This window comes from Lactuca virosa, chromosome 8 (genome assembly GCF_052849685.1).
Source record: "Lactuca virosa cultivar CGN04683 chromosome 8, Lactuca_virosa_CGN04683_v6, whole genome shotgun sequence".
NCBI lineage: Eukaryota > Viridiplantae > Streptophyta > Magnoliopsida > Asterales > Asteraceae > Lactuca > Lactuca virosa.
Genome location: NC_136433.1, coordinates 14,085,388 through 14,105,396, shown reverse-complemented (window position 1 = coordinate 14,105,396; position 20,009 = coordinate 14,085,388). Strand labels below are relative to the sequence as shown.

Here is a 20,009-nt window from a genome sequence, read left to right as displayed (position 1 = left end):
AAGAGATGTTATCATTTTGATAGGAGGAGGCTAGGTCGGGTTATCGAGCACGAGAGGGTATCCGACATCATGCGAGGTGAGTCTTCTCACTATACTTTACCTTGAGTGGTAGTTATGTGTGACCGGAAGGTCTTATGTGCTTACATTGAGTATTATGTTATCCTGTTGTATGTGACATGTTATGCATTATATCTTTGTGATTTATGTTATGCGGAGTTTATAGACTGGACCAGAGGGTCCAACGATTTATGAGGTCGGAAGGCTCAAGCAGACCGGACCGGAGGGTCCACCGAGCTTAGGACCGGAAGGTCCACAGAGTTAGGGCCAGAGGGTCCACAGAGTTAGGACTGGAGGGTCCATAGAGTTAGGACCAGAGGGTCCACAGAGTTATAGCCTCTAGTGGCTAATAAGTGTTGTATGTGGTATTTTGGGGAACTCACTAAGCTTCGTGCTTACCGTGTTATGTGTTATGTGTTTCAGGTTTTCTCAGTATCTTGGGACGGCACCGACTTGATTGTACACACCAGTGAAAGAATTATGTTTCAATGATCCTAGATTATTAAGTAACTAAGAAGGGATTGTGTTTTGTAAACTAAACAAATGATGTTTTATGATAATCATATGTTTTTCAAAAGAAAATTTATTTTGAAAATTTACAGTGTTACAAGTATATATTTCAATAACTTTTTATTTTTTTGCTAACGACATTGAAAAAAAAAGTAAAACATTTAGAAATTGGTTTCCATTTCCAACTAAATACAATTTAACACATTCTAGTATCAAATCAAAGTTTCCAAGACCCGTCTCAACTAATTATAAGATTAATTATAAGCATTTTAACTGGATATATCCATCTCCAATTATAAGTGTAATGCAATACATATTTAACAATGCATCTGTCTTGATTACATTATTTAGCTATCTTAATCTTAATATTACTTGGTAAATGTTGTTAAATAATTGTACATAAAAAAGATAAACTACCTCTCGCTTACTTAACTTTTTATAACAAAACAAGGCAGAAAATGAGACAAAATCATTTTGTGGACCATGTTTTACAATTTATTGCTTCTATAAGGACTAAAATTGCAGTTTCCCAGTTTATCACACATCCAGGTTCCACTTGGACCAAGGTGTCAAGCTAATTCTAGTATACCGCGTTCGTTTCTGGATCTCTTACGAAATTCGCATGCAAGAATCCGCATTGTCGTATTCTTTTAACTTCAATATTTAAAAAAAAAAAAAAAAAAAAAAAAAAACTATTCTTATTTTTCTGTAGTTACATCATAATTAGAAAAAAATATCATTTATTATAAACTTTGTATAAGCTAATAAGCATACATTAAAAAATGTGACTAATAAATATCTGATACAACGGATCGAGACCATCGTTAAATCCCATAACCTGAGTACCTAACCATCGGTGCTATGGTCCCACCATTAAACCAATAATTCTCGGATGGTCGGTCCGTATTTATCTTATTCTCATAACTTATTTTATTTTATCAACTATTAAACGTTTTATTCAGAAAAAGTATCAAATCTTATATTCTACAATCAATAGTATATATGTAAACACTCCCGACAAAAAAGATAACATTCTTTAATTTCAAACAACAAAACTATATTAAAATCATCACGTTTTAACATCCTACATCACAATCCACAACATTCTTCTGTTTTACGCATCAAAAATCATCACATTTACACTCAAGATTCTCCAATTTTTAACACCAAAACCATCATAAAACTTGAATGTAACATGTCTAAAAAGAAAGAATTACATAAATATTTGATATTAGATACACAAAAACTAACTCTTAAACATCTGAAAAAAGAGAAAATCCTCCGGACTCAATCATCTGAACTATAATCAGTGTTAGAGTCAGGCAACAAAGGAACAGCAGCACAACAAAACAAATCCTTATCTTTTAAAAGAAGACAACTCCCTTTAAAATCCCATTTCAGATCCATCACTGAAAACTGAGGTAATGGAACATTCACACAGTAAGCACCCGATGGGGTCCACATGTACAAATGAGAGGTCCCCGTGCATAGCACAAGTCGAGTGCATGTTGGGTCCCACGCAGCTGCGCGTATGGGATCTTTTTGCACCAAAATGGCTGCAAGTTCTAGAAGGTTCATGTCCCATATCCATAACACACTTGGCATGCTGTCGTTGCGTGTGCATATGTATTCACTGTCTTTGCTCCATGACATAATCCCTGGAAGTTTTGTTTGAATAAAATTACTTTATTGCCCCCTCATTTACAAGTCAAATACTCAAAACTGAAAGTTTGTTATTACCAATTCCTTGTTTAGGGTTGGGTTTGTCAGCAGGAGGCTTTTGGAAAGGCAAGGTGATAGGCAATTCCACAACATCATATCTAACATCAATCAGTCCTTGTGGGCCATATTCTGCAAAAAAATATATATATATATATATATATATATATATATATATATATACTCATGCTGAAAGCATCATTTTATATGATCATATATGGATTAAACAGTCTTCAGTGCTATGTTTGATGTTGAAAATTTACCAGAATTTTGTTGTGTATAATCATCTGTTAAAGATAAATCAGACATATCAAGCTGAAAGGGCTCATCAACCTCCTGAAATATGAAGAATAAAGATTAATATAATTTATAGAAATTATAATACATGCATTTGTAACACTTTCTATTATGGGTTTTCTGGAAAAGAAATGCAATATTTTTTTCTTTCAGAATGTTTCAAATCCAAATTTACCTATTTGACAATAACAATCATTACAGTATTTTGGAAAGAATAATTCGAATTAAAGAGCTTACAACCAAATATAAACAATAGAAATCTGTGCATGTTACATGGTTTTTATTGATTATCTTTTAACAACAGCATATATAAAAAAAATTTAAAAGCAGGAGAATTTGGTTAAATGGTAGCAACGTACAAAAATGAGGTCTTAATGGGTAAAGGCAACCTCCTCTCACTTAACCCATTAAGCCCATCAGTTTATATTAAGTCAAAAAGAAAAAGAAACACCACTAACTATCTATCCAGATTAAGTTGAGTCCCCATTAAGTCCATTAAGTAAAAATGAAACAACAGCTTAGAGGATAATAGAGCCAAGTCAATTTTTGGGACAGTTGGAGCATGATATTGTTAAACTTTTGCAAATCTTGAAAAACATTAAATGAATTACCTTGAAAACAGCAGCAGAACAAGGAGCTCTTACAGTAGATAAATGTGTAAATTCTGCAAAAACTTTCCAAGTTAAGTGATTTAGAACTCTTAACATCTGGTCATAACTACCAACTGCTAAAGACTGGCCATTAGGGGACCAAGAAACACTCTTTACACCCAATCCACTTTCATATGCTTGATATTTTGCTAAACACCTTCCATCTAAAGAGTATATCAAAACCTACATAAACAAAAACGCATACAAAATGTTAGCCAAAAACAACACCATGGTACGATGTACGGTTAGTTCAATAAGGACAATGTAGGAGGGCATATAAGTAATTACAAACCTTATACTCAAGAGGGGAATCCCATATCACAATTGCAGTGTCATCTGGTGACCACTCAACATCAGCAAGATCTAATGTATCAACAGCAAAAACACCCATGATTTCCCATGTTTGACAAGATATTAAGTTTACATAGTCTTTGCAATCACGCCTGGTGCTTATTGCAGCAAAACTTCCATCTTTAGTGAAAGAGACCCCTTTAGAAGCATGTTTTGGCCACTGTACATGTATGCATGCTGTGTTTAATAATGACCAAACTGTTAACCTTAACTGGAACTCTGATGTGGTGAGTATGTGCCGACTGTCTGGGCTCCACCTGGCATAAGCAATCCCTGCTGGACCTTCATCTATTTTGCATGTCCATTCAGGTTGTGCTAATGACCATGCTTGTATCATGGGCTTCTTGTAAAGTCCACATAGTATGTACTCAGAATCAAGTGCCCATTCGATGTAGCTTATCTTATCCATACATGAGAATAATTGTACAACCTAAAAGAAAGTCAAGAGTTATAGGTTAAAATGGAATCGCAGAGAGTTTAGAGATCAAAATTAAGATAATATGCTCCTGAATTTTGTACCCAAAAGTGCAGATATAAGGGAACTTATAATGTTCTATTGCAATTCTGAAAAGCTTTTGGTAAATATGAAAGCTGACACTCAAGCTACTTTTTAGATCAGATAATGTTTGTTCTATATGAAGAAGGTAAGTAAATTGTACTATACCTTGCCGATTCACTTCCTAAATTGAAATGTAGTAAGCAATTAATCATCATTCATCAAACGAAAAACATATGAGTCGACAAACATTCTTCCTCATTCAAAACTCAAACAATGCGTAATACTAAAATTCCTTTAAATTTTACCTTGAGAGACAAAACATCTCGAACGACAAGCCGGTAATCCACGGCAACGGCGAGATACCGAGCATTTGGGGAGAAACAGCAGGGGCCAGTCTGCTTAAAAGGTTCTGTGAATTCCATCAAAAAAAAAACACACAAACTATCTTTGCACACAAAAACCTAACGAAACATGACTAGAATGTCATGAAGGTTGGAAAAATTCATCAATATAATCTTGCTTTGATGTACTGACGGGTATAAGTAAGTCCAAAATTTCAGTTGAAGATTGAATTTAACATGATAAACAGCGATTTGATGAGATGAGTAGATCTAGGGGGAGGTGGTGAGAGAAATGGGGGTGAATTTTGGGGTGAAACTTAAAGAGTGGGTTTCAAATTTGAACTCACTGTGGCGATAAAGTGGTATCAGGAAGAATGTTCGACTTAAAACAGTCAAACGGCGAATTGGTAAAGCACTAACAAATTAGCAAATATGTTTATCAACCTTTTAAAGATTAATTTGTTGGTTAAGACAACGTTTCATCTAAGAATGATTTATTAATTTATTGATTTTAATAATAATCAATAACTTAATTTATTGACTTTTAAAATTATTTTTATCACTGTTTAAAAAAATTATTTTCTATTTCATAAGTCAATAAGTAATCTTGTCTAAAAATTCTTTTTAGGGTTCAATAAAATCCTAGAACTCTCTGTAAATACAGGTTAATATAAAAGTAGGAAAGTATATCCAATTTGATTGAAAAATGGTTTTGTTTAAGCATGTTATCTTAGTTTTGGAATTTGATTGAAAAATGGTAACTAGTTCAAGATTAGGTTGCTACAAATCAGATATTTATAAATCCAAATAATAGATTTTTGTATTTGTATCTAGTATTTCTGATATTCGGAATTTTTAGCTTTTGGTCACACTCAAATATCAATTCATTAACATACTTAACATCAATAACCAAAGGTTTTCTACCAAGCGGTATCCGGTGTTGTTTTCTCTCATTGAAGTTGAGTATTCAAGTTCCGTTAGGGACATGATAGACCCAGCGGTATCCGGTGTTGTCTTCTTTCATTTAAGTTGAGTATTCAAGTCCCGTTAGGGACATAATGGATTTAGGAGTAGTTTAGGTCAAACAATAACTTAACATTAATAAAAATCTAATAAATATCATTAAGAACTTAAAATCAATAAAAACTAATAAATATCAATAAAAAAACTTAACATCAAGTTGAGGTGAATTGAACCCAATATTTAGGTCACACAAACAAATGCTTTTATATGTTGATTATCCATTAGATATAATATGGGTCGAGAAACTCAACGACACTATTCTTGAACAACTTGGGGTTGGGCCTTCTTTTTTTCGCACTATTACGGATATGAAAATAATGGGAAATAGGATTCAGTTGTCAACTGTCCCTATCGGAAATAGGATTGACTACGGTATGTGTTCCTAAGAAAAGGAATTTGTACATATTTCGGGATCTCAAAGGAGCGTGGAAACACATAAGAAATCAAATTAAAGCCTAATAAATATAAATTTTAGTTGGGACATACAAACAATGAATCATTAAGCCAAAGCACAATTAAAATTGTAAATTAGAAAATAATTATAACATTTATCTAAAGTTATTGACACATCTATCTAAAAATAATTACTAGCTAAAAACAATTTCAACATTGATAGATTTCAAATCACACAACAAATACATTCAAACGTCTTACCTAATTAATATTGTAATCTTGTTCGTTTAAAAGAAACAATTAAATATTATTAATAAGGTATTGACTAAAATAATGTTTGATAAAGCTGAATCGTTTAATGCTTAATGATTCAAACATTTTAATGTTTCAAAAAGGTTAAGGTGATTTTTTTTTAACTTTTAGATTTTTTTTTTCATTTGTTAAGTGGTTCATTCATAGCTTATCAAATGTAGTGAATGATGACCAATCTAGAGGTTATAAATAGGTTAAAATAATTTATTTATAACTCAACAAAACTATGATAATAGAGATTCTAAAATCAAGATGCATGATATATAAGAAAAGGATGATGGTCATATTGTGATATTAGGTGTTGACACCGAGCCACGATCGACCATTTACTCATTTGATTGTTTGTCACGTTCATGTAACGTAATGCATGTTGGGTTTAGTAGGTGTAGTTTTTGCTTTGTTTAATTTTCGTGATTTGTAAACATGTTTAAATTGTATCTTATAACTTGGTCTCGATCCAATTAATCTAACTATATAAATCATAATACAAATCAATTTATGTAATTTAACCCATTTTAGATGAATGTGAAAGCATGCCACATTTGTTACTACTAAAATCACATAACTATGATGTACAATATTTATATCATATAAGCGTTTAGATTATAACACCAAAACGTATTATATAACATGTAATTCACATAATAGTTAGTGTTGATGAACTCCCAGGTATGCCAAACGGGGAAGTTGTGCCATAAATTTTCAACATGTTTATCAACATGTGTCGTAGTGAAATTCTAAGGATGGTGTATCATAAGTGGTGGTACTCTTTTATGGTGGTGTATGATAATTCTATGTATTTCAAATTATATTTGTCAATTGAAGACGATGTTCCTTTTATATTTGGTAATGATATTCTTTCATTCATTCAAGTTGGAGATTATTAAGATTTTGGTTATTATGAAAGAATGGAGTTTTCTTATCCCACGTTTGTACAATGATGGAAGTTTGAGTGGTCTCTAAGCTTATAAAATGAGACCAAATCTTTGGTTTTAAAAGCAACACAATCAATACATTTGAATTATTTGGTTCTTGTTTTAATATTCTTTTGGAGTTTAATATTTTACTTAAGCTGTCTATTTTGCACCTATAATATTTATATATTACATAAATACATTTCTATAATCTAAGTTGTTTTGGAAAACAAAACATAGTCATCGGGTTGCTTTAAAATGTTTGTTTATCAAGCACAAAGCATAATCCACATTTTTTAAGTACTTGTTAACCTACATACGCTCATTATATGTGTTTATACTTGTATATCAATATATGTTTGTAGTTGTGTGATACACACATGTTTTATTCAATGAAAGGGAAAAAATAAGTACTTATAGAGTGAAGCTACTACGGTTGTGCCCCATAGACCGGGTTACATAGTTGATCATTTGTTGAGGTGTAAACGAAATGCATCGATGGTAGGTGATCCCTCCCGTATTGATCCAACAATGCCTCGGTGCTACCTTTTTCACCAAGACCGAGTGGCTACATTTAGTGCACCAAACATGGTCCATTGGGAAAACAATGCAAGAAACAAATGTGTGTTTTATTATATTTGTCTAATATAACATCTTACTTTCATTTTCATTATTTATTTAATTTAATTTTAATTCTGTTTCTATAAAATGTAATTATATTAAATAATGCTAAGAAGATGAAATGAATTATAATGTTTTATTAGGGGTTGTTTGTTTACCTCTTAATTGCAAAATTAAGAGGCAAACTCTTAAAAATCCATATTCAGATTGTTTGTTTGCATCTTATTTTTTACCTCTTAAATTTCAAAATGCCTCTTAAATTTTCAGATCTGAGACCATGTCTGAATTTTAAAAAATAACGCGTTTTCCCTTTGTGCCCCTAAACATTCGATCGTTCATTCTTTTCACTATTCTTCACCAAACCAGCGCCCCACTTCTCCTTATCCAGTCCGTCTCCGAGGTGTTTCACTCCACCAGCATCTTCGACGACGCCACCTCCAACGCCACCGCCGCCGTTGCCGCCTCCTTTATCGACGCCGGTTCCAGGTGAGTTTCTTTCTCTTTTTCCCCAAAACTCGATAATAACATTTGGAGACTGTTTTTATGGAATGTTTTGGTCTGAAAATTGATGTTGCTTCCCTTTGAAAGTCGGGTATCAAATGCTATTTTCTTTTCTTCTCCATCTGAAAATCGAATTCAACATATTAGGGTTGTTTTGGTCTTTTTTTCCTGATGTGGTCTGTTATGGTCGTTTTTTATGTTCAATTGTATGTAGTGTTTTCTGATTTGCTTGAAAATCACAGCTGAAATTATGTTAATTTGTTGTTATGCTGAATAGTTGGTTGAAATTAGATTTGTTGTTGATGTTATGTTGAAATGTTGATGTTGAGATCAGATTTGTTGTTGATATTATGCTGAATAGTTAGTTGAAATCATATGTTCTTGATGTTATCATGAAATCTGATGCTGAAATCAGATGTTATGTGCTTTGTTTTGATGTGCATGAAAATTTTGATGTGCTTGAATAGTTAAAAATCTGAAAATTTGGTTTAAAACCATATTATAGTTCTTGCAAAATTGATATGATTTCTTGAAAATATATGTTTGTTTTGATTAAAGACATGAGAGAAAGGAAGGATATAATTAGTTTGAAGCTTGAAGGTGTAGAGTGATGACCAAAGCATACACGATATGGAATGGGGTGCATAAGGCAACAGATACATAGCTAATTTACGTAACTAGATTGCAAATCAATTGGGGTCAAATGCTTCACAATAAATTTGTAGGAATTTATTTGAATTTCAGTATGATTTTGTGGATTTAAAAATATTTATATTTATTTGGATTTGTGTTTAGTTTTGATTTATGCTCAATTTTGATTTTATATGTTGTTTATATTTTTTTTATAACTATTGATTTTGTTATTTTATAAAAATACACTTGAATTCATTAAAAAATAAAATAGAAGGGTAAAATGGTTATTTTTATAATTCAGCACAGCAATTCAGAGGTTTCAACCAAACAACATGTTAAACATTCAGATCTTAAAAATTCAGATCCTCTTAAAAATTCAGACTTCTTAAAAAATTAGATCTTAAAAATTCAGATTCTGACAAACAGCCCCTTAGACAACACACATGAAAGTGCGTTGTTATTTCTTGCATTTAGACCTTGTTTGGGAAAAATGCAAGAAATATCAATGTACTTTCACACACACACAAGATTCTGACGCGACTTCTTTTTTTAATTTTCAGACACTGCTCAAGATCTGAAAAAATAAGAGGCAAATATAGTTTTAAGAGGTAAAAATTAAGATGCAGACAAACGATCTGAATCTGATTTTTTAATACATTACCTCTTAAATTTGCAATTAAGAGGTAAACAAACGGACCCTTAGTTACATATTATAAATATATACAATTACTAAATTCTCAATGCGAAGGAGATGTACTGTAGCTAAAAGTACATCTTCTAAAGCATAATGTACAAGCGATTTTTTAATGCGTGTATTGTTTCACGTGCTCCCCTTCAATTGTTAATTTGTTTTGAGCTTAACTTGTATACAATAAAATACAAACGGTAGCATATGAAATGAAATAATGCTTATATATCACACAAACACATGAAAGTACATACCTAATTATATGTTTAAATATGATATATGGGTCAAGGATGGAGAAACATTTTTCCAATTACCATGTTTGGTGCACTGAGGCATTGTTGGATTAATGGGAGAGGGGTCGCCTACCATCAATGGATCCCGTTCACACCTCAACAGACGGTCAATTATGTGATCTGGTCTATGGGGCAGAACCGCAGTAGCTTCACTTTACAAATACTTATTTCCCCCTTCTCAGTGAATAAAACATGTGTGAATTATGAGTGTACTTGATAAAAAATATTTTAAAGCAACCTGATGCCTATGTTTTGTTTTATAAAACAACTTAGATTATAGAAATGTATTTATGCAAAATATAAATATTAAAGGTGCAAAGTAGATAGGTAAATTAAAATATTAAACTCGAAAACAATATAAAAAAAGAACCAAATAATTCAAATGTATTGATTGTGGTGCTTTGAAACCAAATACTTGGTCTTCTTTTATAAGCTTACAGATCATTCAAACTTCCATCTTGTATCAATGTGGGATGAAAAAACTCCATTCTTTCATAATAACCAAAACCTCAATAATTTCCACCTTGAATGAATGAAAGAATACCGCAACCATATCTAAAAGGAACATCGTCTTCATCTCACAAACATAATTCGAAATACATAGAATTACCATACACCACCATAAAAGAGTACCACCACTTATGATACAATAACACCCATAACTTCAAGCTAGTAATGTAAGATAAAATATGTATTAACTATTATAACTCAGCCCGCGAGTAAGATAATCGTTAGTCGTGCACGCCGCAAACTACATATTATAAGCCTTTTTGGGAATTTATCAACAAACGATAAAATGACATTTTGATAGAAGATTATGTAGGATAAATAATCTAAATGAAGGTCGTAGTGTTTGGGAAAAGTGAATATGTACATATAGAGAACGTCTAAATCTAAATTCGCAAGAGGAAATTATGATTTTTCTAATATTTTAGCGTAATTGTGTTAACACAAAAATCAAATTTTAGATATCGATTCTTAGCCAAAACAATCTACATGAGAATTGAAGATATCATTAATAAGAATCCGTCAATATAAAGACAATCGAGAATGGACATTAGATGAAAAAGTTATGATTTTTATATGAACTTTAACATTCTAAGCCTATAAAACATATAAAATTTAAATATAAATTGAGAATTAGTCGACGGAATCTAAATAAAAGTTGTATATCTCTTTAATAGCTACGTGTGGATATAAAGAACGTCGAAAACGAAGTTCATATAAAAAAGTTATGGAATTTACAAAAATTGCATTTTGTGCAGAACGCGATGCTCATCAGGTGTCCGACATGTGCTTCTACATGGTGGAAACACGGACCACAAAGAAGTTGACATGTGGCACAAAACAATTGGGGAGACGTCGCCTTATGTGCACGATGCGTACCTCTATAGGCACAACATGCACCCCTAAAAATCGTATATAAATAACTTCTAATGGCTCATTCATTCCTCCACACTCATAAGCTTTATCTATCGAGTTCCTCTCGGTTTTGATCCGAAATTTCCCTTAGTTTTTAAGTTTCTGTCGAAGCCCTGAGGTCTCTAAGAGCCCGACATCTAGTAGTTATTAGGCCGAAGTTCTACAAGCATAATTTCCAGACTTTTGTCTAGGAAATCTTTGTAAGTTAAATTACACTCAATACTATTTTTACCTTAATTTATATTTAGATTCATAGTCGTTGTTTTGAATTCATAAATAAGATTTTGTCAGTGATTCCAAGTCATATTACTGATTAATCTACTTACGGGAATGATGTCTATGCTAAATTTAGTAAGGTGTTTAAAGTGGGATTTCCAAACAGTATATTCTTATACCAAACAGACTCTACCTCTAATATGATCTCACCTGGTTATCCCTTATCAACTATAGATCTGTAGAATTTGAGATTAATGATGAATCTAGACTATCATTAGTCATGAGGAACAATAGACTAAGACATATTGATAATTGAACCTAGGTCACATCAAATGAAAAGCTAAATGCTAGGGTGAAGCACTGCCCAAATTCAGAGGCATCAACTTTATCAAGTGAATGCATAGTTACTTTCAGATTACATATAGATATAAGTATTTAATTTGATTAAATGTCCTATATGTTTATTATTCGTGTTCCTGGTATCTATGCTAAATTAGATTATGGTTCTATTTGAGATAGTTATATATGTATTTTTATCATACTTATATTATTGGGTGTAAAGGGTAGAGAGAGAGGGGGGGGGGGGGAAGACGAGACGAGACGAGAAGGTAGTTAGAGATTATAGTATTACCGAGCAAATAAGACCAGAGAGAGAAAGAGATATGATAATGGTGAGAGACCATGCTAGAGATAATTAGTGGTAAGAGACCATACTAGAGATAACATGATGGTGAGAGACCATGAAAGAGATAAATTAGTGGTAAAAGACCATACCAGAGATAATATAATGGTGAGAGACCATGCCAAAGATAAAATAATGGTGATAGACCATGCCCAACATAATGTTATTGCACTACAGAGATCAATCATCAAGCAGAGTATTAGTGACAACCACAAACTCTTTCAGATACTCCAGTGTAACACTGATAGACTCGCAATTTGTAGGTCTTAACAAACCATACTATCTGAGAGTATGGATTATATGTTCATTTGAGTACTCTATCCCCCATGGTTGTCTTATTGATACATATTGCTTACAAAGATCCTTTAGAACGAGTTCCTTGAGATTACCATTTTAAGATCAGAGTGTGAGTATAATGGGGATGCGTAATCAGGTTAATTATTTGTTGAGAAAAATTAAATAATATTATTGTGGGTTGAAAACCCTGTGTGTTCTCCTAAGCTTGACACACTCAATTTCTTTGTATAATAGGTATCTTTGTATAATAGGTATCCATACGAGATGCTTATGAACAGTACCCTCAAGCGAGTCGGGTGTTGTTCATCAGCTATGGCTAAAAGCGTGTGGATTCATCGGCATCTCCGTCACTGATTTATATGTGTTCTTCAATTGATTGTTTCACCGCCTCTCTCTCATTGATTACTTTATCGCCTTTCTCTCGCCCAATAACATTAATATGGTATTTGAAATCCATTCATGTACACATATTCCAATCGGTTAGCATAAACCAAGATTCCATTCATGAACGAAGTTGTTCCATCTTCTTCTACACCGGTATGTATTTTTTAACTATACTTTATTTTCTCAATTGTGTGGCTGTGGTTTTCTTCTTTTCTGGTCGTCGTTCCCTTTCACAACAATCTGAATTCTTAAATCTAAATTCTCTTGTGTTCTTTGCTCCTACTCCTTCCATCGTCTGCTCTCCACATTTGATTCCATTGTCGAGTCTATTTCTTTGTCTGCCCCATTCGAATTTTGTTGGATCCTCCTACGATTCTCTTTCTTTCTACCAGGTGGTTGCCCCGCTTCCTTCCATATTTTTGTTCTAAGTATTGTTCTATTTATACAACCCTTATACCAATTGAATCGGTGAATCCAAGTTGTTTTCCATTTTGTGTGTTTTACTATGTATGTGTTTACAACTCCTCGAAATGGAGGTTGATGAGTTAAAGCCATTTGAAGATTCTTAGGTATTAAGGTTTTCTTTGAATTTTTTATTATTTAAATATGAGTTCTTACTACCAGAGCATTAGAAAGAATCTGGTAGACCTAAAATCGGCCAACACAAATAAGTTTCCCCCTTTTCATTTATTCAAATTTTGTTTAAATTTATTGGTGTTTAGGGTTTTCGGTGGAGTGCATTACGGCGGTGATGAAGGAATTCTACTCAATCTTTAGCTTCCATGCGTGGGTTGCTCTTTATTTTATAAAACCATAATATTAATTTTTAGAGTACAATTTCCTTCCCTCTAGGTACCATCTAACAAATGTTTCTTTATAAATATGATTTTGAGTGAGCAATGAAAATTTGGGTAATTAGTATGTAGTACTCTATGCATACTTTAAATTTGTTAGAAACAAAAAATTTAAATGATGTTAAATAGCAAATTATGCTGTGATGTGATATAAAATACCCATATTTATTGTTTTTCACAAACAAATAATAATTGTTCTTAAATGAAATATGAGGTTACTTTCTTTAAAGAGTTCCAAGTAGTTGAAAGTTATGACGAGGTAAAAAAAATTAAAGACTATTTATAGGTATGAGAAATTGTTTATGGGGAAAACGTTATTATTGGTGATGATTAACCATCATTTGGAAAAGGGCATAAGGCAAAGGCGATTAATGTGCCTCAAGGTAAGTTGAGCCAGAACAACAGGCAAAGGAATGTGAGGGGAAAAATGAACAACCGGTATGTATCCTAAGGGAGGAGGGAGTCGTTCTCTCCCAATCCACTGTCACATCAATTTTTGTCTCTCATTTTTCTTCATCTTTCTCAACCCATAACTCATGGAAATCTTATATTTCTCAATAAAAAAAAAATATACAAAACAACTAAGGTACAAGTTTTAAAACACATGGTAAGAGAGAGAGAGAGAGAGAGAGTAGAGAAAGGATGAAGTGGGTTGATGAAACCAATTAAACAACCCGGCAATACTATTGCTAATTAAGATTTTACTTTGATTGTTTTGTATTTTTTTAATTGAATGGGTTGGGTGGGTTGAAAAAATATAGAGTTTCCATGTGTTGTGGGTTGAGAAAGATGAAGAAAAATGAAAAAGAAAAACTGATGTGGCAGTGGGTTGGGAGGGAATGACTCCATTCTCCCTAATAAACCCAATAACATGAAGACATTTGAATGACAGATAAAATGAAACTACATACCAACATTTACAAACAAAAGAAAACAATCACATGAAACGGAAAATATGAGATGGATGTTGCTGACCCGAAATAAGTATGAGCAAGCTACTGTCAGCATTGTTTGCGACGACTTTAGGTATGTGTATGTATTTGAATTTTAACAATGTTTACTCCAATTCCAACTGCTTGATTGATATTAAAATAAGTAATAGGAATCAAAAAGAAATTTATGATGATTTATTACTACTAACTATGAGAAGGGTTATTGGCGGGTATTTTAGTCTTTTTATCATAATTTGAGGTTTAGTTTTCTAATCTATGTTTGAAATTACATAATGGGTTAACTAGTCATCGGGTGACAACAAGTCAGGAAGCATTATTCGAATCAAAGGGCAACCAATTGAGTATATAACTGTCATTTGTTCTTTTAAATAGATACCTAAGAGCCATATGTAGTTATGTACAGATTTATATGTTTAAAAGGTTCATTCTTTTGGATAAATGAATTGTTCAGTATATATATATATTGATTTGCTTTTCATTGTGTGTAGCTTTTGACTATATTTTCTGATATACTTTCTCTTTGTTTCATAGAGATTTGATGTAAACAAAATGAGAAAAAATGACATGAAGGTTGGTTCATGGAAAGAACCTTCAAACTTATGACTCAATTTAGAAGTTCTTCGAGTAAGATGAATGAAGCAATACTCAAAATTATTCCAAGTATTATGAATATTTATTATTTAATGAAGGTGATATTAAAAATAGTAAATCGTGTATATGCTCTTTGATTTTCTCTACATGCATAACAAGCGGTAGGTATGATTTCGTTACAAGACAAGCGTAATAAGATTTATCTATAAAAAACAAGAACCATTTTGATATGAAAAACAACAGAATACTTGGCAATACATCTTTTTTGTTAGTTATTTATCAACTTAACAAAAGCATCCAATCTATTTTTTGTTCTTTTTTTATTAAGTGTGGATGCACCAACGTTGATGTTGGAATCATTAAAAACATACATTTAATGGGGATGTATGTATGATTTCGGATGCAATGAGGGGGTTTTTGGTTAATTTAATTGGATTTATTGTTTGTATTTTATGGTTAGTCCTTCATGCCATGGTTGTAAATATTGGTGTGACTTTGAACACTCAACAACTTATATCAAATGGGTAATTTATTGCTAATATTGGTGTGACTTTGAACACTCAACAACTTATATCAAATGGGTAATTTATTGCTGCACGTGAATAATATAAATTCAATTTTGATTTAACAACTAGACTATAAACTTTGCAGATGAGTAATGATTTATTTTTTATATTTATATCGTGTCACTTTTGGTAACATCTACAAATGCGATTGTTTTTTTTTGCAGTATGTCAATGTGAATAAGGTTTGTTCATGTATGTCACACCCCCAAACCAGAACGGTGGAAACGTTCGGGGGCGGAGGACGTCATATTCAGTATCATAACAGTTCATAGTAAGGAAAGTACACACCACCATATATATAAAGGTTTCAAAATGTTTACATAATTGTATTTGTTACATGTTCAAAAGATAAATGCATAAACATCTTTCAAAAGAAGTAATTAACGTCAGAGCGTTAATCCCCAAAAGTTGATTTCCAAACCTGCTTAGCGGTTTCCTGAGAATACAAGTTATTTCAAAGAAAAAATGTCAACAATTAAGTTGGTGAGTTCACAAGTGGTTTTGAGAAAATATATATCATTCCAAAGTTCGTGTGTTTTCCAAGAAAATCTATTATTTTCTTATAAAAGTATGAAATACATATGAATGTTCGTGTTGTGAATTGTAAATAGTTGTACTAGGAAAATCCCTTATTTTCCTATTAGTTGATTGTTTTAGATACAGGAAAATCCTTTATTTTCCTAAAGTAATAGGCAGTCTCTAATGTCCAAGACCGAAAATCGCAAGCAACTGAAATGCTTAAAAGGTTGAGGCATAGTTTTATAAAATAAAGCTATAAGAATATCGCACTTGTTAGATGAAGAATAGTTTTAGTAGCTACTCTTTCATAAAAGCAGAATACTATAATAATTGTCCATCTGGTGTGTTTTATAACCATACTAAACATAATACGCCTGTGGCGACGGTCTTCAGGCGTCGAAACGTTATGACAAACTGTCACCCAAAGGACTGTAGCTAACAGTCAGGGTGCGGGATCATGACTTCCCGTATAGATCTATACACATTTGACACGCTCTCCAGACGGGAGACTCTGGTTATAATAGACAGGACTTTAGGTAGTACCTTTTAACAAAAAGGTAGCATTGAAGATGTAATCGTCTCACGGATTCTCAACTAAGTCTGTATTAAAATAATAGTTTTGTATGCAATGTTTATCATCTTTCACAATGTTTGACAAAGCATAAATCATAAGTTCTTTGAATGCATAAAATGGTTTAACAAGGATGGCTATCGAGAGGTATAAACGCAGAGCAATGACACTTAGATGGAAAGAAATGAGCACTAAACCCGACACCCCTAAGCTTCTATTTATAGGGAGGGTTTTAGGGTCTCACGTCGTGAATATAGCCTTGTTCACGTCGTGAGACTGAGTCAGCTCTATCCCCTTCGACGATTTGACGTGGCTGACACTCTGGAACCCATCAGTCACAGTCTCACGTCGTGAATATGGAACTGTTCACGTCGTGAGGCTGAGTCAGCCTCGGGTTTTATGTCCTGAACTTGTAAAATCCATAACTTTTGTGTACGAGCTCCGATTTCGACGTTCTTTATATGCACCCGTAGGTGTGAGAATGCTCTACAACTCTCGTTTAGACTTCGTCGGCTAGTGTTCTTTATATTTTTGGAAACCTTATCACGATATCTACCACATAGTGTACTCAAACGGAGCTTTTTGAACATTTCATTTTCGATGATATTCTTATTACTTCACAAAGAGATTACAAGACTTGACTTTGAGACATTACATTGACCTGAAATAACGGGTTGTTACAATGTAAACTATAAAGATCCTCATTTCAATGGTGGCTTACATGTGTTAATTATTCATGGAAATCACGATGATCCATATGGATTAAAAACAACAAAATGGGTTATTTTTCGCAAGAAAAGTTTATCAATTACCCGTTCAACATTTGCGTGCTGCGATTATGTCCAACAAAATTTGGTTCTAGAAGATGTATTGTAGTCTGGACCACTCGACGTTTTTTTACCTCCTAGCCAGCTGAGTGTGGGCGAGGCCCATATCTCAAATATAGTTGAGTGTAGGCAAGGCCCGTATCTCATAGTTAGCCGAGTGCGGGCGGGGGCCCATATCTCCTTGAGTGTTTGTGAGGCCTGTATCTCCTAGCTGCATGTTATATGTTATGTGTATGGTATGTGGTAGTTGGGGAGACTCACTAAGCTTCATGCTTACAAATTTTAGTTTTGGTTTCAGGTACTTCCGGTAGCAAAGGGAAGAGCTCAGGATGGCTGCATTGCACACACCACAACGTTTTAGTATCACACCCCCAGACCAGGCGGCGGAAACGTCCGGAGGCGGATGACCAAATTGTGCAGTATCATAAGAATTGAATATACATGAAACAGAGTAATCCAAGCATCATACAAATAGATAACAAACTTACATTGTTTACATGTTGTATTTGTTCTTTGAATTACACAAAAGAGACATAAGCATAAAAATTCCAAACTACAACTAAATAGTCCAACATCGATGTCCCTTGTTACATGCTTACTAGATCCCTGAGAATACAAGTCGTTTTGAAAAGAGTCAACTAAAAAGTTGGTGAGTTCATAAGTATTTTTGTATAAATAGGTTTACACTTGTTTATAAATCGTTGTCATTGCACTTTTAGAAAATCTGATATTTTCTATGAAATCGTTTGAAGTCTTGCTTTGAAAATCATGGATATATGTGCACATGTCATTACTTTTGTTCATCCTTATAAGGAGTGGTTTTGAAAAATAGTGTAGTTTGTAAAGACGAGCTGGTTCCGAGAATAGTTCTTTTGAATATCACTAGTCAACCGTTTATAGAAAAACATCCCTTATTTTCAAAAAGAAAATATGGTTAAAAATTCTTGTTCCTGTTATCGAGTAAAATTGAATGTGCGTTTTAGTTTATCGTTATCGAAATCGTAGAAAATCGTTTTCTCGTTTTCTCCAGAAAATCCTATATTTTCTACTATAAAACATTCGTAAGTTCTGTTCTAACTGTGTATACTTGTCTATGTGTGTGATAGTTTATGGTTTTTCAAAATCGTTTACACATGTTTTCCATAAAAGTCTTACGTTTTCTGATTTGTAAAATAGCAGTATTAAGAATCTATACTTGTTAAATGAAATAATCAAAATGACGATTGTGGACGTTCTACGCAATGAAAAAGGACAGTTAATGTGACAAATACGGACCATCACTACCATGTGTAGGACAGTCGACACAACGTGCCAAAATTTATTTATTAGGTTTTCCTTGCACATATTTCTAGTTAATAAAACATATTCTAGTGAGTCGTTATAACCATATTAATCACGACGGAGGCATGTGTTGGCGTTTCTTAAGCGCCCTTGGTTTGATAAAGACATTTGTCACCCTAGACTGGCCGGTCTAGCTGTAGCGAATAACGAAGGTGCGGGGTGTCAACCCCGTATAGATCTATACACAAATTTTCACTCTCCCTCCAGGAGACTCTGGCTATAACTCCTTACAGAACTTTAGACATACACTAATATTTTTATATTTAGGTACTTTTGAGATTTATTTGACTAGAATATTAACAACCTTTTGAGTAATCGTTAGAGATCCATTATTTGTTAGATAAATAATGAAATTTGTACTTATTGAATAGAAATATCGTTCTCGTTCCATATCGTTGATTGTACTCATCGAATAAAAATATCGTTCTCGTTCCGTATCGTTGATTGTACTTGTTAACTGGGTGCTCATGTTCGTTTCGTTTCGTTTATTGAGAAAATAAGTCATTTTAGTCAAGAGAAAAAGTGTCAAGTTATAATTTCTATAAATTTATAACTGCCGGTTATGACACACATTTTCTGTTTTATGACATATAGAACATTGCTTATGTTCTTGGAGGTTTTTACGACAGCAGTTTATGACATGCAAATACTTTTGTCATGAAAAAAACTCTATTTTCTTTTATTATTATTGATAAAGCTAATCATATTAAAATATTTGTAAACTCAACTAATCAGTTGATCTGGTAAAAATCATGAGCATGAATTAATACTCCAAGATACCTTTATATTTATGTTTGACCAACAGTGATTTCAAAATATTATTATTTTCATATTTTAATCACTTTCCAAAATATTTTATCTAACAACTTGTTTAAGTGAAACTTGAAGTAATTCCTTATAGTCGTTGTAAAAATTTATGACTTATACTTAGCATATATTAGTTTTTGATTCTAAACATGTTTTGTGATAAATAATCCAAACTCT

The 20,009-nt window shown here is 32.8% G+C and overlaps 1 protein-coding gene and 2 long non-coding RNA genes across 5 annotated transcripts; 2 read left to right on the top strand and 1 right to left on the bottom strand.

Annotated features, from left to right (window-relative positions):
* Positions 1–1,724: 1,724 nt before the first annotated feature.
* Positions 1,725–4,812, bottom strand: LOC145133962 (uncharacterized). Its single transcript, XM_079068905.1, has 6 exons — positions 4,389–4,812; positions 3,526–4,014; positions 3,195–3,416; positions 2,550–2,622; positions 2,308–2,418; positions 1,725–2,225 (listed from the first exon to the last, which is right to left on the bottom strand). The coding sequence occupies exons 1-6, from the start codon at positions 4,503–4,505 to the stop codon at positions 1,855–1,857; spliced, it is 1,383 nt and encodes a 460-aa protein (XP_078925031.1). The 5' UTR covers positions 4,506–4,812; the 3' UTR covers positions 1,725–1,854.
* Positions 4,813–7,955: 3,143 nt separating this feature from the next.
* Positions 7,956–8,982, top strand: LOC145133089 (uncharacterized). Its single transcript, XR_013718388.1, has 2 exons — positions 7,956–8,173; positions 8,747–8,982. It is a non-coding gene; the product is annotated as an uncharacterized LOC145133089 (long non-coding RNA).
* A 3,696-nt stretch (positions 8,983–12,678) lies between these two features.
* On the top strand, positions 12,679–18,289 carry LOC145128688 (uncharacterized). 3 transcript variants are annotated; one of them, XR_013717046.1, is made up of 4 exons: positions 12,679–12,956; positions 13,526–14,683; positions 15,932–16,071; positions 17,983–18,289. It is a non-coding gene; the product is annotated as an uncharacterized LOC145128688 (long non-coding RNA). The 3 variants fall into 3 exon arrangements; XR_013717047.1 differs by lacking the exons at positions 15,932–16,071; positions 17,983–18,289 and adding an exon at positions 15,142–15,400; XR_013717048.1 differs by lacking the exons at positions 15,932–16,071; positions 17,983–18,289 and adding an exon at positions 14,896–15,056.
* The last annotated feature ends 1,720 nt before the right edge of the window (positions 18,290–20,009 follow it).